Genomic DNA, 21,675 nt, shown 5'->3' with positions numbered 1-21,675 from the left:
CAGGGCAGCTGCAGGCCCGGGAGCCCTGGGCTGCCTGGGGCGAGGGTCTCTGTACCCTGAGGGGTTGTCCCTGTAGAGGCAGACTGTCCTCTGAGAGCCAGGGCCTTACCGACCAGGAGGGGGCTCAGTTTGCCTTGCTGAGGAGGTGGACCCCATCCTCAGGGCCAGGCAATAGGCCCTCCTAACTTGGCCATCCCAGACTTCTGCAGCCAACCCAAGAAGTTCCAAGTTTATTAACTTATTTTTTTTTAAAATACAGCATTTTTCACATGGGTTTAAAAATGGGGGAGGTGGGATACAGTGGAAAACATCGCAGTTGTGTAGGGAACAGCCACAGCCCCCTTCAGCCATCACCTGCTCCTAGGGAGGCACAGGCGGAGACCCAGGGCCAGGCAGCGGGAAGGAGGGTGCAAGCTGGGCGAGCCTCCTGCTAAGGCGACACGGTGCCCTCGGGCTCCAGAGACATGGTGTCAGCCTTGATGCTTTGGGGTTTGTGGCAGGCTGGGGGGGAGGACAGGTGAGGTGGCAGCTCAGCCCCCAGGCCTTGACAGCCCCCCTCCCTCCTTTGTCCACACCGAATTCCCTGGAGAACCCCTGTGGGTGGTGCCTCTCTGTCCCCAAAGGAGGGTGCTGAGGAAGGCCCACCTGATGTTGCCTGTTGCCCCCTCCTCTTCCCTTTCTCAGCAACTGGGGGGACTTCTGGGCCCTGCTGGAGGCTCGTCCCCTCGGGCTGCTGGGCTGTAGTTTGCTCAGGATGTCCTCTCCGTGCCCTTCGTGTCCTGGAAGGGGCCTTGCTTGGAGGTGGAGGGTCCTGGGTGGGAGAGACACAGGTTCCTGAGGGGCTCAGAGAGAGCAGTTCAGAGGTGGGTTAGGACCCCCCACTGCCCCCCATTGTCAACAGAAGCCAGCTGCCCAAAAGGCTGGTGTGGGAGGTCGGCCAGGGCAGGGGAGAGTGCAGGGAGGCGTTGGCAGTGGGAGCTACCTCCATTCTGTCCTCAGGATCCCGCGATGCTCCCTTGGGTTTCTTCTTGCGGGACTTGCCCCCTGCACAATACTGACGCTGGGGTTGCACGTCCTGTCGCCTTGGGCCCTTTCTCCAGATTCCCACCCTCCCACTCCGGGGTAACTCCCAGGGGTGGCGTGGGGACCAGGGACTGCTGTAGCCTTTGCAGGCAACTCGTCCTTTCTGCTCTCTTAGCTCCCTAGAGTAGGAGTAGCTCACCTTTGGGTGCCAGAGGTCCAGGATCCCCCTAAAGTGGGACAGGGAGAATTCAGGGGTCAGCCTGATTGGCACGGGCGCTGTTTTTCCTTGGAGAGGCAGGACTCACTGATCCTTCCATATCCGTGTACCTCCTCCCCTTGGAAGCCTCTGATCCCCCCCACTCCCTGCCGGGTTAGAACCAGCATCAAAGCCACCCTGCCTTGGGCTGCTTCACTAGCTGGGACCCTGGGACTCAGAGAATGGGAGGGGGATACCACAGGGAAGGTTTAGCCTCTCAGGGACAGTGACCCTTGGGGACCTAGACAGAGACCCCAGCTCCTGCCATGCTGTGACCCCAGGTCTCTCCACCATACCCGCCTCCTTGGGGGTCTCTGTCTGCCTATGTGAACATTAGGGCCCAAACCTGGAACCAGATGGTACGGCCGTGCCGGTCCCGAAGGGAGCTCATGCCCGCCATGCCATAGCACTGCAGCCAGGCTCGAAAGGCCGCGAAGTCCTCCTCCCCACTCTCCTGACCATAGCCCTTGCCCCCTGTGGACAGACGAGCCAGGCAGAGGTCAGAGGTCAGACTCAGGCGGAAGCAGGAGGGGGAGCCTGATGACTGAGCAGGGGCCAAGGCTCCCTTCTTTTTTTTTTTTTTTTAAAGTGGTGAAAGAGTAGTTTATTAGAAAAGACAGTACACTCCAAAGGAACAGGAGCAGACCCGAGCAGTAGAGAATGGCTCAAAGGATCATTATTAAAAGAAAAAGTACACTCCAAAGGGTTTGGAGCAGGCCCCGAGCAAAGGCAAGGCTCCCTTCTCCAGCTGTGTGGCCTCAGCCTGGTGTCTTCCCCACTCTGGGCCATGGCTTGCCCATCCTAGAGGAGGGTTAAGAATCCTGCCCCGCTTGCCTGTGAGCAGCTTGGAGGACATAGACACCTGATGAGGAGGAGGCCTAGTCCACTTAGCAACAACTGGGTCTACAAACTTCCATTTCCCAGGCAGGGAACCGGGCCCAGAGGGGCACAGCAGCTGTCCCGGGGTTACAGTATTCCAAAGCAGAGGTAGTTGGGCGTCTCTGCCTCCCGGGACTCACCCAGCTGGACCACTTCCTTGGGCACTGAGTGGCACAGCTCCAGCAGGTCCGGGTTCTGCAGCTTGGCCCTGATCTTCTGGCTCAGGGTCAGCTCCGGGCTCTGGAGAAGCGGCAGGGGCGGGGCCTGGCTGTCAGCATGAGGCAGCTGGCCAACGCCAGGGAGCAGACCATCTCTGAGCTTGGTGGGACTTATCCTCAGCCCCAACCCATTCGCACACATTGTAGAGAAGGGGAAACTGAGGCCTGAAGCCCAGAAAGGACCTACATGAGCCACACTGGAGACACCTGGCCCAGCCCACCTGCAGCCCTCACTAACACGTGTGCGCCGGCCTCGCTACGTGCTCACCGGCTTGTGCTGCTGCAGGGCCTCCAGAACCGTGCGGGCCTTCTCGAAGGGGGGTATCCTCAGCCTGAGTGGGTGGAGGGGGGCCATGCTAAGCAGTGGGGAATGCAGGGCACACCAGCCCACCCCAGGCCTCCCTCGTGCCCGTGGCCTGCCTGCTGACCGGTACAGAATCTCTGCCCGCAGGTAGTTGCCAATGCCATTGAAGAACCTCTGGTCCAAGAGAGCCTCGCAGATGGGCCGGTCAAAGGCCTTGTCCGCTAGGTTTCGTAACACATTCTCCCTGGTGGGACACAGCCTGGGCACGTGAGACCCATTCTGCTCCCATTCCCCACCTCGCCATGGGATGGGAAGAGGAGCTGGGGGAACCTGTTCCTGAGTGCCAGGGGAAGGAAATTGGGAGTCCCAGTTCCCCTTCCCCCAGCCTCTGTGCTGTTTTGACAGTGGGAACCTCAGTTTTCCTATCTGTTAAATGGGAACAACATAGGATTTTAATTCATTATGAAAGGTAAAACATACCAAGCAAAAGCTACAAGTTCAAGAGAACACACGTGAGTCTGTATCTGTTGTGTGTATATCACCAGAGTGCCTCAGGCTCCAGACATTTTTGAAAGCAAGGTAATCACAGGACCTCAGGCGTGCCTGTGGTCTGGAGCTCCCTTTCTAGAACTTCTGGTTAGTTAGAGATGGGGAATTAACATTGGTGGCGTCAATTCTTCTCAAGATCTGCAGATTCCAAGGAGGCTGGTACTAGCTCTGTGCAGCAGGTTGTGTGTGTGTGGGGGGGGGGCAACCCTGGCAAGCGAGGACCCCAGCAGCCTCCACCCCACCTTCAAGGGTCATGGGTCTCTCTTCACTGTGTCATGACAAGATTGACTCAGTGATGGACCTGAAGAGCATCTGAAATAGGGGGCCCAAAGACAGAGTATTGGGGGGAAAGGAAGAGTGGAAGGTTAGCCTGGGTGGCCAGCTCCCTGAGGGGAGATCCCTATAGACTCCCAGCTGTAGGACCGAGGAAACAACTGAAATGCTCGCCATGCATAAGCAACTTCAGAGCCAGTTGGCCAAGCTACATTGTGGCCTGACAGGAGGAGAATCCAGGACCACAGATGTCTCCCTGGGGCTTCACTTGGGGTCACGCCTGGGAAGGTCAGGTGGCTTCTGTGGCACCAGAGACACCCTGAGCCACTCCTCGGGGCCCATGAAGGTAAGCTGCTCCGAGTAAAGGAGGACCTGCCAGATCTCCAGTTTGAATACTTTTCCTCCAGAGCATTGCAGGGCTGGCTCTCAGCCAGGCCTCAGCTCAAATATCACCTCCTAGTGTGGCCTTTCCTAATGCCCCCACCTCCTGGGCCAAAACTCAATTCTTTCCCTCTTAGATTTTTCCTTCAGGCATGTGTCTATTTGAATTTATCTAGTTTGTTTCCTTGTTTCCCCTGCCCTGCGTGAACATGGGCTCTATGAGAGCAAGGAACACATCCGGCCTCATCACTGCTGTACCCTGTCACCTAGAATAGGGCCTGGCATGAAGCAGAGACACACGTTTCCTCTTCAGAGGAAGGGAAGTGGCTGACACTGCCATCTTATGTGACTGTATCACATCCCAGGTAGGGCTGTTAACCCCTCCCGCGGGCAGGAGACAGTCACAGAGACGGTGAGAGACAGACCAGTGGGCAGGCAGAATGTGGGAGACCACAAAAGCTGACTCAGAAACCATGTCATTAGGCAGTCCCCTCCCCACCACCTTGAAACCCTTCCTTCCTGCTCAGCCTCCCTTCGCCAGGTGACAGCCCTCCACCTTTCTTCTTAGCCCCTGAGGGCCCAGGAAGCAGTGTGAGGGGCCTCGGCATGCCTACCCACCCACCTCTTGCCCCCACCTCCTACCACATCAGTTTTGGGGTTTCACACCCATTAGCTCAGGGAGCTGTCCCCAGGGAAGGACACTGCCTTGGTCTCAGAGGAGGGGACTGAGGCTCAGAAGGGGCTGGGACTTGCCCCTCATGGGCCTACCAGGCACTGACAGAGCCAGGCCCAGAGCCCAGAGCTGGGCATCACACCAGCTGCTGGTCCCACCTGAACTGCTCGTACTCTCGCAAGACACAGGGCCCGCGGCCTGGCTGCCACTCGCCCCCGATGTCCCAGCGGCCGAAGCGGCGGATGTCCACGAAGCAGAGGGCGAGCCGGGGCGGGGGTGGAGCTGTGTAAAAGCGCAGGTGAGCGTGGGCGGGCAGCGCATCGCCCGGCGCCAGCTGGAAGGAGCCGGACATGCCGAAGCGGAAGACGAGGGCCAGTGGCTCCCGTGAGGGCTGGGCCCCCGGCAGGGGGCTCAGTGTCAGGCGCAGCTCCTTGCCTCGGGCTGACGCTGAGATGTGGTAGGCGCTGCTCTCAAAGGGCACCTCAGGGTTGCGGCTGATGGGTGACTTCTCCACACACCCGCCGAACACCAGCCCTCTGCATGCCTCGTTCACAAAGCGGCTGGCCAGGTGCAGCTCGGGGCCCTCGGGCATTCTGTGCGAGAGGAGGACAGCAAATTGGGCCAGGTGTGCACCTTGTGAGGTAGGAATTTACCGAGACGGAGCCTGAGGATCAGAGGGGATCAGGACAGCTGGGGCAGGCAGGAAAGTTTGCTGGCCTGGCCACAGCTCTCGGCCCCCACTTGAAAATGCTGGGACAGCCCAGGCCACTGCGGGAGTGCAGGCTGGGAAAGGGTGACTGCCTTGCTCGTTAACACCTTCCTCAGCCTTCCAGGAACGTTGCTACCTTTAGAATAAAGTCCAGATCCTTCCCGGGCCCACACTGTCATGTCATTTCGTCCCAGGCTCCCCCTCACTTGCTCCTAGCACACTGCCCCTGCTAGCCCCTCAGTCTTGGAGCACTTGAGCTGCCCTCCCTGAACACTCTTCTGAGGTAGCATCTGCACTCCCCCAGACTCACGTTCTTTCCCTCCTGGCACTCCCAAATCCCAAATCGTCTTATTGTCGTCTGCCTCCACCTCTACTCCCATCCCAGTGGAAGCTCAGCTTGCTCATCACCCCATGGCTCAGAACCGACCTCAACTGTTGCCACACCACTGAAGGAATGAGCCGGGCCCGCCTGGGAGGAGGGAGCCGGGAAAACTAACGCTCAGGGTGTCAGTTGGCAGTGAGGCCGAGTTAAAACCCAAGCGAGGTCAGGAGGAGGGGATGCAGGTGTCTCCAGGTGCATCTGCGCAGGAGCAAGGTACCCGCGGCTGCAAGGAGGGCAGGGGAGCCGGGAAGGTCTTTAGGAGCCCCAGGCCAAGGTCTAGGGTGGAACAGGAACGCCCAGGTCAGCGCCAAGGTCGGAAAAGAACCGACTCCACCTCCTCTCCCTGCCCCTGCGCACCCGCTTCCCTTTCCCCTCCTCCTCGACGCGGCGGAATCGAAGGTCGGGCAGAGGGGGAGTTTGGCCGATACAGACTCCTTTCCTCTCCCCCACTTCCGCGCCGCCGGGGACCAGGCACCCGAAAGGATTCTGTGGGGACAGAGCCCCAGAAAGTAGTTTACAGGCTCTCGGCCTCACGTGGAGGAGTGCTGGCTCGGGTAGTAGATGGCCGTCAGCTGTGGCTGATTGGCCGTCAGCTGTAGCCAGTTAGCCAATTAGCCGCTGATATAACTGCTGCGGCTACGGAGGAGAGAGGAGAAGAGGAAAGAGAGAACAGATGGGGGCTAGCAAGAAGATGGCGCTGGGCTGGCAAGCGTGGATGGCGGTTTGCGGACGGTGTGGATCCAGCCTCCAGTGAGAGTATAGAGCCGCCAGAGAGAATATAGTGGTATGGCTCCCCTACCTATGGCTCCGTGGGTGTTCCTTTTTGGCCTCACCATATCCTGCGTTCTTATGGGGGGAGCGGGAGCAGAGACCCCGCAGGCCGCCCCGCTCGACAGATTCGCTCGCAGGGAAAAGGGCGGTCCAGCTTCCTAAGTCCGCGAGGGGCGAGCGCTCTGTGGCCGGCTTCCCCAGCCCTCGTAACGCGCCCTGCTGCCTGTCCTCGGCACACCCTGGCTCCCTTCTTCCCCAAGGCCCCCAGATCCCATCCTCCTCAGCACTGCCGCACACCCCCCAGGTGCGTCCCCCGCCCCCGGGGCACCTACTCCACACGCGGCTCCCCGCCAACCTGCAGCCACTAAAGGGTTAATGTCGCCGGCGGAGCCGCGCCAAAGAGCACGCCGGGAGCTGCGGTCGCTGCTCCAGCGTCTGCTGGGAAGTGTAGTTCCTCCGGCAGGGGGGCAGAGGCCTTCGGGGTGGGGTTCCCAAGCTCGGGGTTCAGGCGTGTGAGAAAGCCTTTGGCTAGGAGGTGGCGCCGGCGGGATCTGGGGTCAGGTCCGAGGTCCCGCGTCGCGGATGTCTATGGCTGCGGAAGTCACCAGGCTAGTGACAGGGTCGGCACTCCCAGCAGAAACAGCAGCTACTGTCTGTTTCTACTGTCAGAGGCGCCTGCAGAAGTGCGCAGGGAACGGCAGGTGGGTGACAGATGCAGGCCCTGGGGACCTGGTGGTGGCCCTTAGTATCAACGCACAGTCAGACATGGCATATAAACAGAAACATCATCACCACCTGCGGGTGGGAAGCGCAGCCAAGCAACAAAAAACAGGGGCCCAGAGGTAGAACCCACATCAGATGGTTTTGTGGGGGATGGTCTGTCTGCGGTTGTACATAGGCTGAGACCTGAGAAGGAGCCAGCAGAGTGGGGATAAGATAACGTGCCAGGTGGGAGGGACGACCAGTGCAAAGGGGGAAGGAAAGCAATTGGCCAGTAAAAGGTCTGTAGCTGGGAGTGCTGGGAGGCGATGACAGGCAGAGACACACGGGTTAAGTCGGTCTCAGGAGGCCTCTGTGACGAGTTTGCATTTTATCCTACCTGAGTCTGACGTGTAGCCCTGATTTGCCCCCTTTGTACTAGCACTTGTGCTTCCTCCCCCCTCATCTATTAATTCATTTAGTTTGATGTATTTCAGGTAAACAACGATTTCATTCCTAATACTTCAGCATGCATCTCTAAAAAGCAACTTCCTACAAAGCCACAATACCTTTATTACATCTGGTAAACAATAACTTTTTTTATTAGTTTCAGGTGTACAAAACATAGTGTTTAGACATTTATATATCTCACAATCATAACTCCAGTAAGTCTGTCACCCATCTGACACTGCAGTTATTACAATATTATTGACTACATTCCTGTACTTTATATCCCTGTGACTATTATAGCTGACATTCAAATTATTTTATATTAGTTTCAGGTGTAAACAGTAACTTTAAAAACAACTTTGTGTTTTTCCAGGACCCTCAGCTCCAAGTCAAGTAATTCAATCTAGTTGTGGAGGACGCAGCTCACAGGGGCCCATGTGGGGATTGAACCGGTGACCTTGGTGTTATGAGCACCGCGCTCTAACCAACTGAGCACAGCTCCCTGGCCCAACAGTAACTTCTTAATATCATCTAACACATAGTCCACATTCAGATTTCCCTAATTGTCCCCAAAATGTCATTTATAGCTGTTTTTTCAAGGCAGAGTCCAATCAAGGATTGTATGTCTCTTTCTAATCATTTTTAATGTAGATGGAATCACCCTCCCCACTGCCCACCCACCTCATCTCCTTTTTTGGTTTCCACCATACTGACCTTTCTGAAGAGACCAAGGCAGCTGCGCTCTGAGATGCCCCATCACATTCTGAATTTGGCTGAATGTTTTCTCATGTGTCCTTAGCTTGTTGCTGTCTAGTTTTTCATGCACACTGGGAGTCAGAGCTAAAGGACTGGCTACATAGATTCAAGGGTGTCTCCCAGAGGCTGCCCTGCACTGCAAATTGCATCCCAATAGGAGGTGCTCAACATCTGGTTGTCCCACAGCAGTGACGCTGAGACTGATCACAGGTGAGGTTGTGACAGCAAGACCTGTGTTGTAAAGGAATGTTTCACACCTGCTGAGCCTTAACTAATCTGTGGGGTGATTTGTTTTGTTACTTTTTTGTTTAAATTAAGGTAAAATTTACATACAGGAAATTCACCCTTTTTGGAGTACGAGTTTTTTTGTTTGTTTTGTTTTTTCCCCCTTCTTCCACCTTCTCCCCCCCCCCACACACACACACACTCTGGTTCAAGCCCATTGTTTCTGTCTAGTTGTATAGGGCACAGCTCCCTGGTCCATGTGATATTATGAGCCTTACGCTCCCCCGGGGCTGAGGCAGTCGGTCGTCGGTCAGCCGCTCACAGAGGCTACCAGCCACTCACGCTGGCTGCTGGCCACTCACGGCAGCTCACCACAGCTCACACCAACCTCCGGCTACTCACGGCAGCCCAGCTCCAGGGAGAGCCATTGTTCACAATCTTAGCTGTAGAGGGCGCAGCTCACTGGTCCATGTGGGAATCAAACTAGCGACCTCAGCATTAGGAGCACAGCACTCCAACCACCTGAGCCACCGGCAGGCCCTGGAGTATGATTTTGACACATATACATCACCACAATCAAATGATCACATTTCCATACCCCCCCCCAAATTTGCCCACGCACTTCGTAATCAACACTTCCACCCTACCTCCGGGTAACCAGTGGTTACTAGGTTTCTGTCCCTCCAGTTTTGCCTTCTCCATAATATATAAATGGAATCCTTAGTATGTAGCCTTTTGAGTCTGGTGTTTTTCTCTTAGCATAATGCATGTGAGATCCGTCCAGGCTGTTATGCTTATCAGTTCGTTCCTTCTTACTGATGAGTAGTGTTCCACTATGTGGACGCACAAGTGTGCTTACCCTCTTACGGGCTGAGGGGCCTTGGTTCTGTATGTGAAGTGATTATTTAGCATCACACAAATACCCAGTTTCACTGGGAGTCACAAAATGGTTATTTTCTAATTCTGTCATTCCTTCTATTAATACATTAGCTGGAATTTTTCTGTGAAGAATAATTTTACCGCATTGACTAGGGCTATTTGATTATCCTGAAATACTAAAAGGACAGGATAAAGTCTAAATTCCTTCCTTTTAATGATCAATTTTCAGACTAAGAATTTGGTTCAATAACAACATCCAATGGTGACAAATTAGGATTGACTTGGGGTTATGGGGGGGGGCAGAGACTTTTTTATGGATTCAAGGATTTTTTACATTCAACATCTTTCAATCTGTTGCAGCTCTTATCTCTCCACCCCACCGGCTTCATTTACTGGGCATTGAGGATATATTAATACACACATGGAAACACAATCTTCATCCTTAAACTCAGGCTGGTAAAAAAGGCAAATGAGTAAATACAAAGTTACAATGCAATGTTACAATAGCAATGAGAGAAGTGTCCACGGGATTCTGTGCTAACTCAGAAGAGGCAATCAATGCGCCCTGGCAATGCCACAAGAGGCAAAGCTCATGTTACATGTTTGATGAGACCTAGAGCTTTCCTTGTGACTCTTATCTGCCACTTGTTTTATTTTGTTTTTCACTTTTGTTTTTCTTGCCCTCCTTTGGGCTACCTGAACATTTTTCAGAATTCCAGTTTGACTTAATCTAAATTGTTTTGAGTGTGTTACATTGTATAACCTTTGAAGTGGTCACTCTACATACAGCAGGGTCCTCAAATAAACATTTTGTACAATGTCGTTATAACACTGATGAGATGCTATAGGAACTTAATTCTTGTTTGTATAAATTAGCCTATAGTAAAATTGGATTAATTATATGTCATTTCAGTTCAAGTCATACAACCTATCAACATTGAGGACTTACTATATTACATTATACATGTATGCACAGTTCACTGGTGTCGACACTTTGTCAACTTGAGTGAAGTGTATAAACCTTAACTCCCTTTAACCCTCTCCTGTTTATAATAACCTTAAATATTTTCTCTACATATCTTGAGAACCACATCCAACAGTGTTGTAAGTTTTGCTTCAACTGTTGAACATACTTTAAAATATACAAGAGAAGCAAAGTCGACTGTATCCATATTTTTACTCTTTCCAAGAGTCCTTCTTTTATCATTTCCTTTCTGTTCAGAGATCCTCCTTTAGCCTTTGTATTTGGGGGTTAGGTCTGCTGGTAACAAAGTATACTAGTTATGTACTAATACATATTTTTTGTACATATTAGTTATGTACAAAGTACATTCTCTCTTTCATCTGAGAATGTCTTAATGTCCCCATTTATTCCAGAGGTCATTTTCCCTAGCCACGGAATTCTGGGTTGACACTTCTTTTCTTTCAGGGCCTGAAAAATGCCATGCCTCTTTCTTCTGGCCTCTGCAGTTTCTGATGAGAAAGCCACTGTTATTCGAATTGTTTCCCCCTTCTCAGCAAGGTGTCGTTTCTAGCTTGCTGTTCTCAAGACTTTTTCTTTAGTTTTCAAAAGTCTGATTGATATATCGTGGCATGGATTTCTTTGGGTTTAACCTGTGTGGGGTCCATTCTGCTTCTTGACTCTACAAGTTTATGTCTTTTGCCATATTTGGGAGTTTTTTAGCCATTATTTCTTTCAATACTTTTTCTGTCCCACCTTCTTTTCTTCATCTTTTGATCTCTGTGGTGACACAAATATTAATCTTTTGTTATAGTCCTATAGGTCCCCAGCGTTCTGTTTCATTGTGTGTTTGTCTTGTTTGTTTGTTTTCCAAGCTGTTTTCTCTCTGTTTTTCAGATTGGTAATTTCTATTGACCTTTCTTCTGCTGTTAAGTCCATCCACTGAGATTTTCACTTTGGTTATTGTAGCTTTACTTCTAAAATTTCTATCTGTTTCTTTATATCTTCTATTTCTTTGCTGAGACTTGAAGGATTTTTATGATGGCTGCTTTAAAATCCTTGGCATTGAATTCTAACATATGAGTCATTTTGGTGTTGGTGTCGGTTGTCTCTCATTCAAGTTGAGTTTTTCTTGGTTCTTGGTATAATTTTTTTGTTGAATCCTGGACATTTTGCGTATTATGAGGCTTTGGGTCTTAACCGTCTCTTTTGGTAGGTCTCCTCTGTCACAGTGCCAGAGGGAGTGGGGGTACCACCTTCTTACTGCCCGATGGGAGCCAGACCTCTGGGGCAGGTGGAAGAGGGGCTGCACTCGATGTGCATGGCTGAAGCACAGCCGTCACGGTGTCTTGCCGGACTGCCCCTTTCCTGGGCCTTGGGGGCTTTGTCCGTGTCAGTGTTTCCAAGGGGCTGGCTTCTCCAGCCCAGGACACATACAGAAAGCAGAAAATCTAAGGAATACTTTGCTATGTTGTTCTTCACGTCCTGAGGATCCTAGTCTGTCTTCTCTTCTTCCTTTCAGTCTTCTTCTTCTTCAATGCAATGTCCTAGGATTTTAGCTGTGCTTAGTGGAGGCATAGGGAAAAGCACATCTGCTCCATTTTTCCAGAAGCAGAAGTCACAAATAGAGTCAGTTCTTATCTTTTTTGATGTTTAAATTGTCCAGTCTTTGGCCAGGGGAACAAGATGTCTCCCTCTGACATAACTCACTATTCTCTGATTGCTTCTCTGCACCCCCACTAGCTCAGCTTGTATTCTGCCCACCCCAGCCCTGGACTCCATCTCTTCTACAAGGAGCCCGGGTTGGTCTAAGCCAGTCGTGGGAAGCCATCTGCCTTAGTCAGCTCAGGCTGCTATAACAAAATACCCTAGACTGGGGGCTTCAACAACAGACATCTATTTGGCATGGTTCCATGATTCTTGGAAGTACAAGATCAAGCAGCTGGGAAATTTAGTCATCTCCTGCCCTGTAGACAGCTGTTTTCTTGCTGTGTTCTCATGTGTACACGCTTGTAGAGAGTCTCTCTTCCTCTTCTTTTACGGGCACCAATCCCATCACGAGGGTCCCCCAATCACCTCCCAAAGGCCCCACCTCCTAAAACCATCTCATTGGGAGTTAGGGCTTCAACATATGAAATTTGGAGTGGGGGGGGCATATTCCTTCCATAGCCCCATTTCTCTTGCCAACAAGTGGTTCTGGCATGGGCCCTTCTCTCTTCCTAAAGATGGCAGGAAGACAAGGGCTCTCTTCTTTCTCTACTTGGGGCATCTGGCTTTGGGGCCACCGCTTGCTGTAAGGACAAGGCCACTCAGGGCAGAGCCAAGAGCATCACAGGACTGGGTGAGCCAAGAGAACCCTGACTTTCCCATTTACAGACAGGCTGTTACATTTTGGTCCTCCATCTGCCTCACCCCTGACCTGCCTCAGTCAGCAGTTGAAAAGAGAAAACGAGTGATGGCCAGGAAAGTCCGTATGTTACTTGATGTCTCTCACAAAAGCTTTGATCTGAACCTAAAAGAAACCTAGCACACACTCCTTTACACTTCTGTTTATTCTTCTTGCTCGAGAAAACCACTGACAAGTGTCTTTCATGGGGGAAGGAAGGCAATACTGGGAAAGTCCTGAGGGCCCCTATGCTGAATTCTCAGGTGGGAACCCGGAGATACAGGAGACAGGCCCCCAGGGTCCTGAAGAGAGATTCAAAGGGCAGCGACTCAACATAGGTAGGGCAGCTCCACGCGGCCCCAGACTCTTCTCCTCAGCCCAGGGAGCTCATCAGGGTCTGGGCCTGCTTGAGTTCTGCAGGGGAAGAGGTAGGCAGGTGGGCAGCAGTCAGGTGGGACCTGGGAGGGCCCCGGACCCCTCCAGATATATGAGCCTTACCTGTCAGGAGGACCTGGAACTTGTCTGCTGAAAGGGACATGGCAACAGGCTGGGCTGGGGCACCCGGGGCAGCTGCCACCTCCAGCCGCAGGTGTACTAAGGGCTCTTCCACGGAGCGCAGCAGGCTGGAGCTCAGGGTGTAGTCTACCCGCCAGCCCACGCCGGCCAGCCTGTTCACTGCGACATGGGGTGGGGCTCTCAGGACCAGGGAGTCAGGCCAGACAGCCCTCAAGCCTTCCAGGCTGTGTGACCTTTGGAAGCTCTTCTCCCTTTCACCTCTGACCCAGGGCAGGTGCTCATTAACTGGGAGCTCAAATTATCCACAGCGGACCCCAGAGGAAAGAAGCCTAGCTGGAGTCCGCAGGCCCGGCTCTGTGGTGTGTGATCATGGGTAACTTCTGAGGACAAGTGCTCCCCATCTACATTCCCTTGAAGAACGGAGCCCAGATTCCCTCTGGTGCGCGCCACCCTCACCACCCTCACCGCACAGGCGCGCCACCCTCACCGCGCAGGCTGCCGGCTCGCAGATGCTCCTGCAGAGGGCTTTGCTTCTCCTCGTAACAGCGACACAGGCTGGCCGCGTGCTCTGGGGCAGAGTGAAAGTGGGGGCTGGGCCGCTCAGAGGGCAGGCCTCAGGCTCCTGGCCCAGGGAGGGCTCACCCACCGGCCTGCCCGCGTCCCTACCTTTAGGCAGCCCCAGCTGCTGTAGTTCACTGGACAAGGACTCGCCGTCCACGCTGTGCTTGGCCGCACTGGACAGGATGAAGTTCAGCACTGCCACCGTGGCCTTCACGTCGCCAGACTCTGGGGGGACCCATGGCGGGGCAGGGGTGTCACTGGACCGAGCCGTGTCCTTGTTGCCCTACTGTCCCCAGGCCTCCCTGAGCCACGAGCGCTGCTACTGCCGGCAGGACCCTGGGGACAGGACTGCCAACACCTTTCTCCTCCTCAGGTTTCTCTGCCGAGGCAGGTGGATCAGGGCGGGCTGCTGGGAGGAGGGGCCTCTGTGCCGGCCCCAGGCCGAGGACCCAGAGTTGTCCAAAGGTCTGCAGACTCGGTGGGGTACTCACCAAACCTGGCGTCAGCTGTGAGCTTCAGGATCTTCTCGTACTGTGGGGAAAGGCGGCCCTCAGGGGCTACTAGACCCCACTCGCTAGCCGCCCCCCATCCCCTCAGCCTGGACCCTGTGGTTGGGATGGGAGATACCCAGGCAGGGCTGGAGGCTCATCACCCACCTCCCTGGGGCTGGTGCACTTTCAGGGCAGGGGGGGAGGTTCAAAGAGTCGGGGGACAGTGGGGTGCTGGGCCAGGCACTCACATCAATCCCCTGTCCCAGAAGCTCCTTCAGCACCTGGCTGCACAGCAGCCTCAGCTTCACAGAGGACTGGAGGGGAAGGCCTTACATCAGCCAGACTGGCCCACCACACCCCTCCATGCTGGGGGGCTGGCTCAGAGAGGGCCAGCCACATGACCATCACACAGCATGCGAGGATGGGCTGAGAGACTGACCTCTCACCCTCCAGTGACCTCTCCACCCTCCATTCCCAGAGCCTCCACCCCCTGCCCCCAAGAGGACCCTGTGCACTCAACAATCTTGGCAAGTGTGCTGATCTCCGCCAGGACCCAGTCGGGACAGTCCAGATCTCCACAGAACCGGAACCTCTGCATGGGAGTGAGGCAGGCAGTCAGGCGAGAGGGGCTGAGGTGGGCCAGGGGTCCCCCACATTACCGCTCCTCAAGGACCCTGCTCTGTCCAGGATGGATGCCCTCTAGCCACTTGTTCTCCCTGACCACTGAGCTCTGTAGAGAACCCTCTCTCCCTCACCCACCCTGCCGCACCCAGCCTTTCTGTCTGACCGCTGCCCCAGGCATTGATCTGCTCAGCAAACATCGACTGGCTGCCTTTCTATGACAGATCCCACTGGAAGTGCTGGGGTTCAGCACAGAACAAAGCAAAGGCCGCGGCCTCGCTGCCAGGGACCTCTCGCCCCTCCTCCTTTCCCGGCCGGCTCCAGCCACCATGGCCTCCCTGCTTTTCCTCAGTGACACCAGGCACACTCCGCCACGTCCCTGTGGCTTGCTTGCTCTCTCTCAGCTCACTCAGGTCTCTGCTCAAACAACACCTCTTCCGAGGGGCCTTCTCTGCCCCTTGCACAAGGAACTTTTGGGGCCAGTGGATATGTTCCTCATCTTGATCCTGGGAATGTTCTCATGAGCACATACATGTCAACATTATTGAACATTTACATATGTGTTGTTCTCAATAAAATGGTTAAAAAAATGAAATCGCTCTTTACCATCATACTCTAGTCCCTTCTTTCTTGATCTCCACAGCAATTATCACCACATATGTCACATTTTGTTATTTATGTGAGTTCTGTCTTCTCTATCAGAATGCAGACCCACCCTGTCAATCATTTCTTGCCAATATCCTGCATTGCCCTGATCAACTGTCTTTGTCCTGTTTGCCTGGCAAGACTAACCCACAGTAATGCACATGTCCACTTTTCTACACCTCTACCTGGACTGCTTCCAGTTGCTGGGCACAAATGCTGCAAACAGAGGGTATGGCAAATCCATGTCCTCCTGAATCGACTGGCCCCTCAGTGGAGCCTGGCAACTCCGTGTCCTCTACCTGGCCTCACCGTTCACCTTATCCGCCACTAGACCTGCCCCACCGCCCTTCCACCTCCAGCCCTCCTGCTCCTTTCTATCCCCCGACCACACCTGATCCCACTGCTGGGGCTTCTACGTGGGCCTCCAGTGAAGTCCTCTAGCCACGGTCACAAATGACTCATCACTAAATCCAGGGTCCCCTTCCTTAACTCGGCGGCATCTGACACGCACCCATCCTTCCTGAAGTAGCATACTCTTCCAGACTGCTCCCCCAGGCCTGGCCTCGGTCTCATTGGCTGGCTCACCTGCCTTTCCCAGACCCCAGGGATGATCTCTGCAGACAGCCTGCTGTCACTACTTTGGGACAGTGGACTAGGACTGCTGGGAAGGTGACAGAGTGTTCAGGACAGCCTTGTACTTCTTTCTCTATTTCAAGGGTTTTTAACCTTTGTGTGCCATGGATGCATCTGGTGGAGTCTCTAGGCCTTTCTCAATGATTTTACATGCACAAAATACACAGGATTACAAAGGAAACTAAGTTATCAAAATCTTCAAAACAAATTGGTGATATGCTATGTTTCAAGTCTAACAGCCATAGTAATTAGAAATGATGAGCACACACACACTACATAGCAATGCCAACAGCTGTGATGTGAGATGACAGTATCTGATGTCTATTAGTGGCAAAGCCAGAGGTGCTGCTAATAATCCTGGGGTTTGTTGCTGGCATTCATAATTAAAAGAAATACTACACTTCAGTTTGAAATTTAGTGAAAATTAAAATATATAGTTTTTCCTACGTTCATGGTCCCCTGACTTCTGCTACCTCTGCATTATTTACATTCTTTATCACAAGAATGTGTTCCTTGTATAATTTCTTAAAATGCTGGCATTTCTCTAGGCTCTGTCCTAGGCTGTCTCTTCCCAATTCAGATTTCCGTTGAGACAGGTTACATATTTTTTAGGATCTGACGATCACCTTTGTGCTGATGACTCCCAAACTTATCATTGCCATTGTAGATTCTCTCCTGAGCTCCAGAGCCTTAAATCTGGACCTAGCCAGGTGCATCTGGTGGCCCACAGACACCTCACTCCACGTGCATCAAAGTAACTGATGCCCTTCCCACCCCACCGACCACCATCATCTGGGAACCAAACCCAGACACCTCCCTCTCCTTTTCCTTCATGCATTTAGTTCCTGAACCCTGCTGACTCTCCCCAATTCTTTCTGCACTCTCTCCACCCTAACTCAGGTCACCACCATCTTCTGGGAGTCTGCTGCCCCAGCCTGGGCTCTCTGCTCTCTCTTGTTCCCTCCACAAGTCGGCCAAAAGGATGTTTCCCAGTGCCCTCGTCTCAAAGTCCAAACTCCCTTACGTGGCTCTCAAGACCAAGCAAGCTTTGGTCTTTGCTTACCCGTCCAGGCTCATATTTCACTAACCTCCAGCTATATTCTTCCAGCTAGGGGAAATGCATCCATTTCTAGGGGCCATGCTCTCTATCCCCTGACATCTTTGATCATGCTATTCCATCTGAAGCTATAGTCCCCACCCTCCGTCCCTCCCAACCCCTGCTACACAAACCGCACTGCAGAGCCAGCTTTCTTCCCTGCCCCCGGCCCTCAGGAAGCCTTCCTAAAACACTAGCTCAAAGGCACTTAGATCCCTTCCCCTCAAGTCTTAACTAGGAATGCCAAACGAAGCCTCCCACTTTGCCCTTCCCTCCTGCAGCCGAAGTCCCAGTGCTGGAACAGGGCACGGTGTACAGTGGGTACTCAAAAGCTGTTGAAGGAATGAATGGATGGATGAGTTTCCAACCCAAAACCTACTCCTCTGGCTCTGGGAGCCAGAGAGAAGGGGCTTCTTAACAGTGAAAAGTGAGACTACGCCTAATTCTAAGCAAGTTCTTGTCCAAGTCCCACAGGAGGGTTGGGAAGTGGGCACCTTTGAGGGGTCCTCTCGGGGCCAGGCAAGCCCTGACAGGACTGCCGCTCCGGACGAGCCCGTTTCTGCCCGGCGGGGCAGGGGGCCCTTCCTTCCTGCCAAGGAAGCTCCCGGACTCCCAGGCCGCCGCCTGCCCTGCCTACCCGGCTGCGAGGTGGGTGGCGGGGCCTTTTCTGTCCCAGCCCCTGGGCCCGCGCGACTGCACCAACGCTGTTTGCCAAGCGGCCAGGGAGGCGTCCCCTCTGCTCGCACCCGCGCCCCACCCTGCCGCAGGGGCAGCGACGAGATCTGGGGGCTCCTGCCCTGCCCGCCCAGCACCCCCAGCCTCGCATCCCCTTCCTCAGCCCTCACCATCGCGCCAGAAAGCCCGGCCTGGGACTTTCTCCTTCCTGTCGCTCGGGGTCAGCTGAGACGGCGGTCACGTGACGCTAAGGCGTGGCCTCCTCGGGCGGGGCGGGGCCTCCTCCGCGGGGCGGGATCTGGTCGTGCTTCCCGGAGCTGCCACGGGGCGAAATGCCAGAGGCCCTTCTCGGTCTCCCCAGAAACCCTCCCCGGAAATGACCGGCAACAACCCGTTTAACCGAGGGACCCAAAGCAGTAGAAAACAGGGAGCGGAAGCCATTTAATCTGTTCTAGTTAAGAGAGCAGGAGCCCCGGAGCCGGGTCTGGCACTTAAGAGTAATGCCCTTAGGAGGGTCACTCGGGTCATTTCCACGGTCTCCACCGCTAAGCGAAACCCATGTATAGAGCTCTGATAAAAGCCATATTTTTAAAACGCTATTGAAATACGATACACGTACAGAAAATTGTACATATTGTAAGTACAAACCTTAGTGAATTTTCATGAACTGTACACCCCATGTCACCGGCACCCATGAAAGGAAACGTCTTCAAAGTGCCTGGGTATTTTGTTTCGTTTTGATGACCTCCCTTGGTTGCCTAGCAAAGAGGATGGTAAGGATTGCCATGCTCAGGAGCATTCTTTCACTACTGCCTCACCAACATTAGATGTTTTATCTTAATTTTTCCCAATCTAATGGGAGAAACATACGTTATAAATTGCTTAGTTTGCTTACTGGTGAGCTTGAGGAAATAGGTGGTCTAGGAAAACTATTTCCAATATTCACTTGAAGAGGAAAAAACAACAAAAAAAAAGCAACAACACAAGTACACGAGAGAATGGATTAATAAACAAGAAATCCAACAGTTTGAGGTCTCTCTTCAATGCCATGTCCCACCCCTCCGTACACCAGGCCCAGCTGGTTTTATTGTTGGAGCCTTACAAAGTTACAAAGGACAGATAAAGCCCATGACAATTCAACTCCATAAACAGAAAGATGTGGAAAGTTTCCCAATTCATGCTAAAATTGATCTCATTTATAAAGAGCTTTTTAAAACTCGTAAACATTATCATGCTGAAGTCAACAGTGTGTTAAAATACTACACCGTCAAAGAAAATTTTATTTTAAGAATATAAGAATAGTTCAGGGACTGCTGGTTAGCTCAGTTGGTTAGAGCGCAGTGCTCTTAACAACAAGGTTGCCGATTCGGTCCCTACCTGGGTCAGTGAGCTGCGCCCTCCACAACTAGATTGAAACAACTACTTGACTTGGAGCTGATGGGTCCTGGAAAAAGACACTTAAATAAATAAAAGTTAAAAAAAAAAAAAGAAAGGTTCAACTTCTATTTTATCATATCAGTAGGTTAAAGAAGAAAACAGGTGATATAATTGGAAAATCATTTTTTATTGAAAAAGAGAAAAAAGAAAAATTAGGAATAGATGAAAACTTCCTTAAGTTGATAGAATATTTGAAAAACAAAACAGCAAACTTTAACATCTGATAGTCCAATGATTTAAATTTGGAAATAAGACAAAAAGATGGATGGCTTATTCTTTTAGTGTCATACTGGAGTGTTGTCTGATATTTGTTTTGCAAATAAAGATTACTTGACTACTTAGATCAGTGGTTCTCAAACATTATAGTGCATCAGAGTCATTGGTAGGCTTGTTAAAACAGAGCACTGGGCCCCACCCCCACAGTATCTCTTAAATAGGTCGGTGGGGAGACCTGAAAATTTGCATTTCCAGCGTGTTCCCCAAGTGATGCTTAGGCTTCCAGTTTGGGGACGATACTTTGAAAACCACTAATGGAAGGAAATGTTAACGTACAGATTTCTGTTCAGTAGAAAAGATAATCCCAAAGATCATTGTTCTGTTGCTCTATAGAACTTGAACGAGTTTTGTCTGTAACTCAGCACATATTTCAAATGCCTTGCCAAGCATAATATAAATACTTTTTCTCAAAAAGTTCCTTGAACCAGCTTTACCACCTTGTTGTTCCCTCATTAATTATTTGACACACATTCCTTCATATTTTGTGTGAAAGTCATGTTTTTCACTTTTTGCAAGAAGCCAAAGTGAGAGGCAACATTTATATGAGATTAAAAAAAACAGGATAGCTATTCCAGAATCACTGATTCAGGCAGAATTCCATATAGTGTTGCGATTAGGAGACAAAGGCAAGGGGTATTTATGAGAAAGAGAAGGGGAACAATGACATCAACAGAAGGATGGAATTTCTATTAGTGCAGAGAAGCTGACATGCTAATCTAAACAACGTTTTTCATTTCCATCCCCAGAATCATCAGCCTGGCAGTCACATTTGCTTCCTGTAATCCCTGCACACACTTCTTTGAGATGCCATGTTGCTTTAGGCCCATTCCAAAGGTTACTACTTTGCCCTTGTGGGGGCTAAAAAAATTATTACTTGTCCTCCCACTTTCTAAGTTCTTTTACCTAGGCTAATGATCAAATTAACAGAGGCAAATTAACAGGAGAAAATCAAAGTGTTAATATATGCGCACAGGGAATTCACATAAGCATGAAAATTCAAAAGGCAGTGAGGCAACACTGGGCAAACACGACATTTTTGGATAAAGGAGAAGGAGGGGGATGGGTATTAGATTTCAGAAGTGAGAATGGGCGATTTACAGGTAGTTGAGGAAGAGGGGAACACACACGGCAGGAAAATTCTTGCTGCACCTCAGAAAGAGTGGGACCCAGGGGTATCTAGCTAACAGGCTTGGCGTCTTCCTGACGAGTGCGAGGGTGAAGATTCTTAAGGTGACTAAGCCCAGGCTCCTTGCCGACAGCTTTTCTGTCTGAGTCTCTGGGGCAGGAAAGGGGGGAGGGTCAAAGGGTCTTTCTGAACCTTGTTTCCTAATAAACAGCTTAAAATCAATATCCCAAAGAAGCAGCTTCAGGGTGGAAAATTTTTGGTTCCCTTGTTTTAACTTTCCAAAGTTTTGAGGCATAAGACGTGAAAGGCAGTTCCTCTGAGATGACAGCTCTCGTTTCATTTTAAAGTGGCTCCGTTTATTGTTTTTTACACGAGTATAGTAGCCCTGGACAGCAGTGTACAGACACTAGTATGTTTTATCACTAGGGTTATTCCCATTAAGGTCAACAGCAGTAATGTGCTATCATTGCTATGATCCAGCGTTGTTCTAGAGATTCTTAGGCCAGGAATTCTCAACTGGGGGTGATACTGCCTCCCAGGGGATATTGGGCAATATCTCTGGTTGTCACAGCTTGGGAGAACTGCTGGGATCTAGAGGGCAGAGGCCAGGGATGCTGCTAAACCTCCAAAGTGCACAGGACGGTTTCCATAACAACTAATTATCCAGCCAAAAATGTCAATAGTGCTACTATTGAGAAACTCAGTTCTAAACAGAGCTCTATTCTAAACAGATAAGCATCGTTAGCATAAATGTTGCAAAAGAATAAACTAATGTTACGAAAAAATATCCAGTCTCAGAGACAGCTTGGAAGAGTTTATTTGAG

At 51.7% G+C, this 21,675-nt stretch overlaps 2 protein-coding genes and 1 long non-coding RNA gene across 13 annotated transcripts; 1 reads left to right on the top strand and 2 right to left on the bottom strand.

Annotated features, from left to right (window-relative positions):
- Nucleotides 1-217: 217 nt before the first annotated feature.
- Nucleotides 218-7,212, bottom strand: NEIL1 (nei like DNA glycosylase 1). Of its 11 annotated transcripts, XM_074328304.1 has the most exons (11): nucleotides 6,447-6,707; nucleotides 4,992-5,149; nucleotides 4,715-4,838; nucleotides 2,805-2,924; nucleotides 2,645-2,708; nucleotides 2,299-2,398; nucleotides 1,626-1,753; nucleotides 1,223-1,250; nucleotides 983-1,044; nucleotides 646-811; nucleotides 218-501 (listed from the first exon to the last, which is right to left on the bottom strand). In XM_074328304.1, the coding sequence occupies exons 2-11, from the start codon at nucleotides 5,146-5,148 to the stop codon at nucleotides 431-433; spliced, it is 1,020 nt and encodes a 339-aa protein (XP_074184405.1). In that variant the 5' UTR covers nucleotide 5,149; nucleotides 6,447-6,707; the 3' UTR covers nucleotides 218-430. The 11 variants fall into 11 exon arrangements, with proteins under 11 accessions (XP_074184405.1, XP_019606528.2, XP_019606529.2 ...); XM_019750969.2 differs by lacking the exon at nucleotides 6,447-6,707 and adding an exon at nucleotides 6,751-7,212 and having other exon boundaries at nucleotides 4,715-5,149; XM_019750970.2 differs by lacking the exon at nucleotides 6,447-6,707 and adding an exon at nucleotides 6,774-7,212 and having other exon boundaries at nucleotides 4,715-5,149.
- A 497-nt stretch (nucleotides 7,213-7,709) lies between these two features.
- On the top strand, nucleotides 7,710-15,558 carry LOC141570641 (uncharacterized). The gene is made up of 2 exons (XR_012494879.1): nucleotides 7,710-8,533; nucleotides 9,788-15,558. It is a non-coding gene; the product is annotated as an uncharacterized LOC141570641 (long non-coding RNA).
- COMMD4 (COMM domain containing 4) lies at nucleotides 12,923-18,329 on the bottom strand. Its single transcript, XM_019750978.2, has 8 exons — nucleotides 18,183-18,329; nucleotides 14,863-14,934; nucleotides 14,591-14,656; nucleotides 14,343-14,382; nucleotides 13,957-14,076; nucleotides 13,778-13,858; nucleotides 13,273-13,449; nucleotides 12,923-13,188 (listed from the first exon to the last, which is right to left on the bottom strand). The coding sequence occupies exons 1-8, from the start codon at nucleotides 18,183-18,185 to the stop codon at nucleotides 13,148-13,150; spliced, it is 600 nt and encodes a 199-aa protein (XP_019606537.1). The 5' UTR covers nucleotides 18,186-18,329; the 3' UTR covers nucleotides 12,923-13,147.
- Between the last annotated feature and the right edge of the window lie 3,346 nt (nucleotides 18,330-21,675).

Source organism: Rhinolophus sinicus, linkage group LG03 (genome assembly GCF_036562045.2).
Source record: "Rhinolophus sinicus isolate RSC01 linkage group LG03, ASM3656204v1, whole genome shotgun sequence".
In the NCBI taxonomy this organism is placed as follows: domain Eukaryota; kingdom Metazoa; phylum Chordata; class Mammalia; order Chiroptera; family Rhinolophidae; genus Rhinolophus; species Rhinolophus sinicus.
Note: the sequence above shows the minus strand (reverse complement) of the source record. Positions and strands in the feature narration are given on the sequence as shown.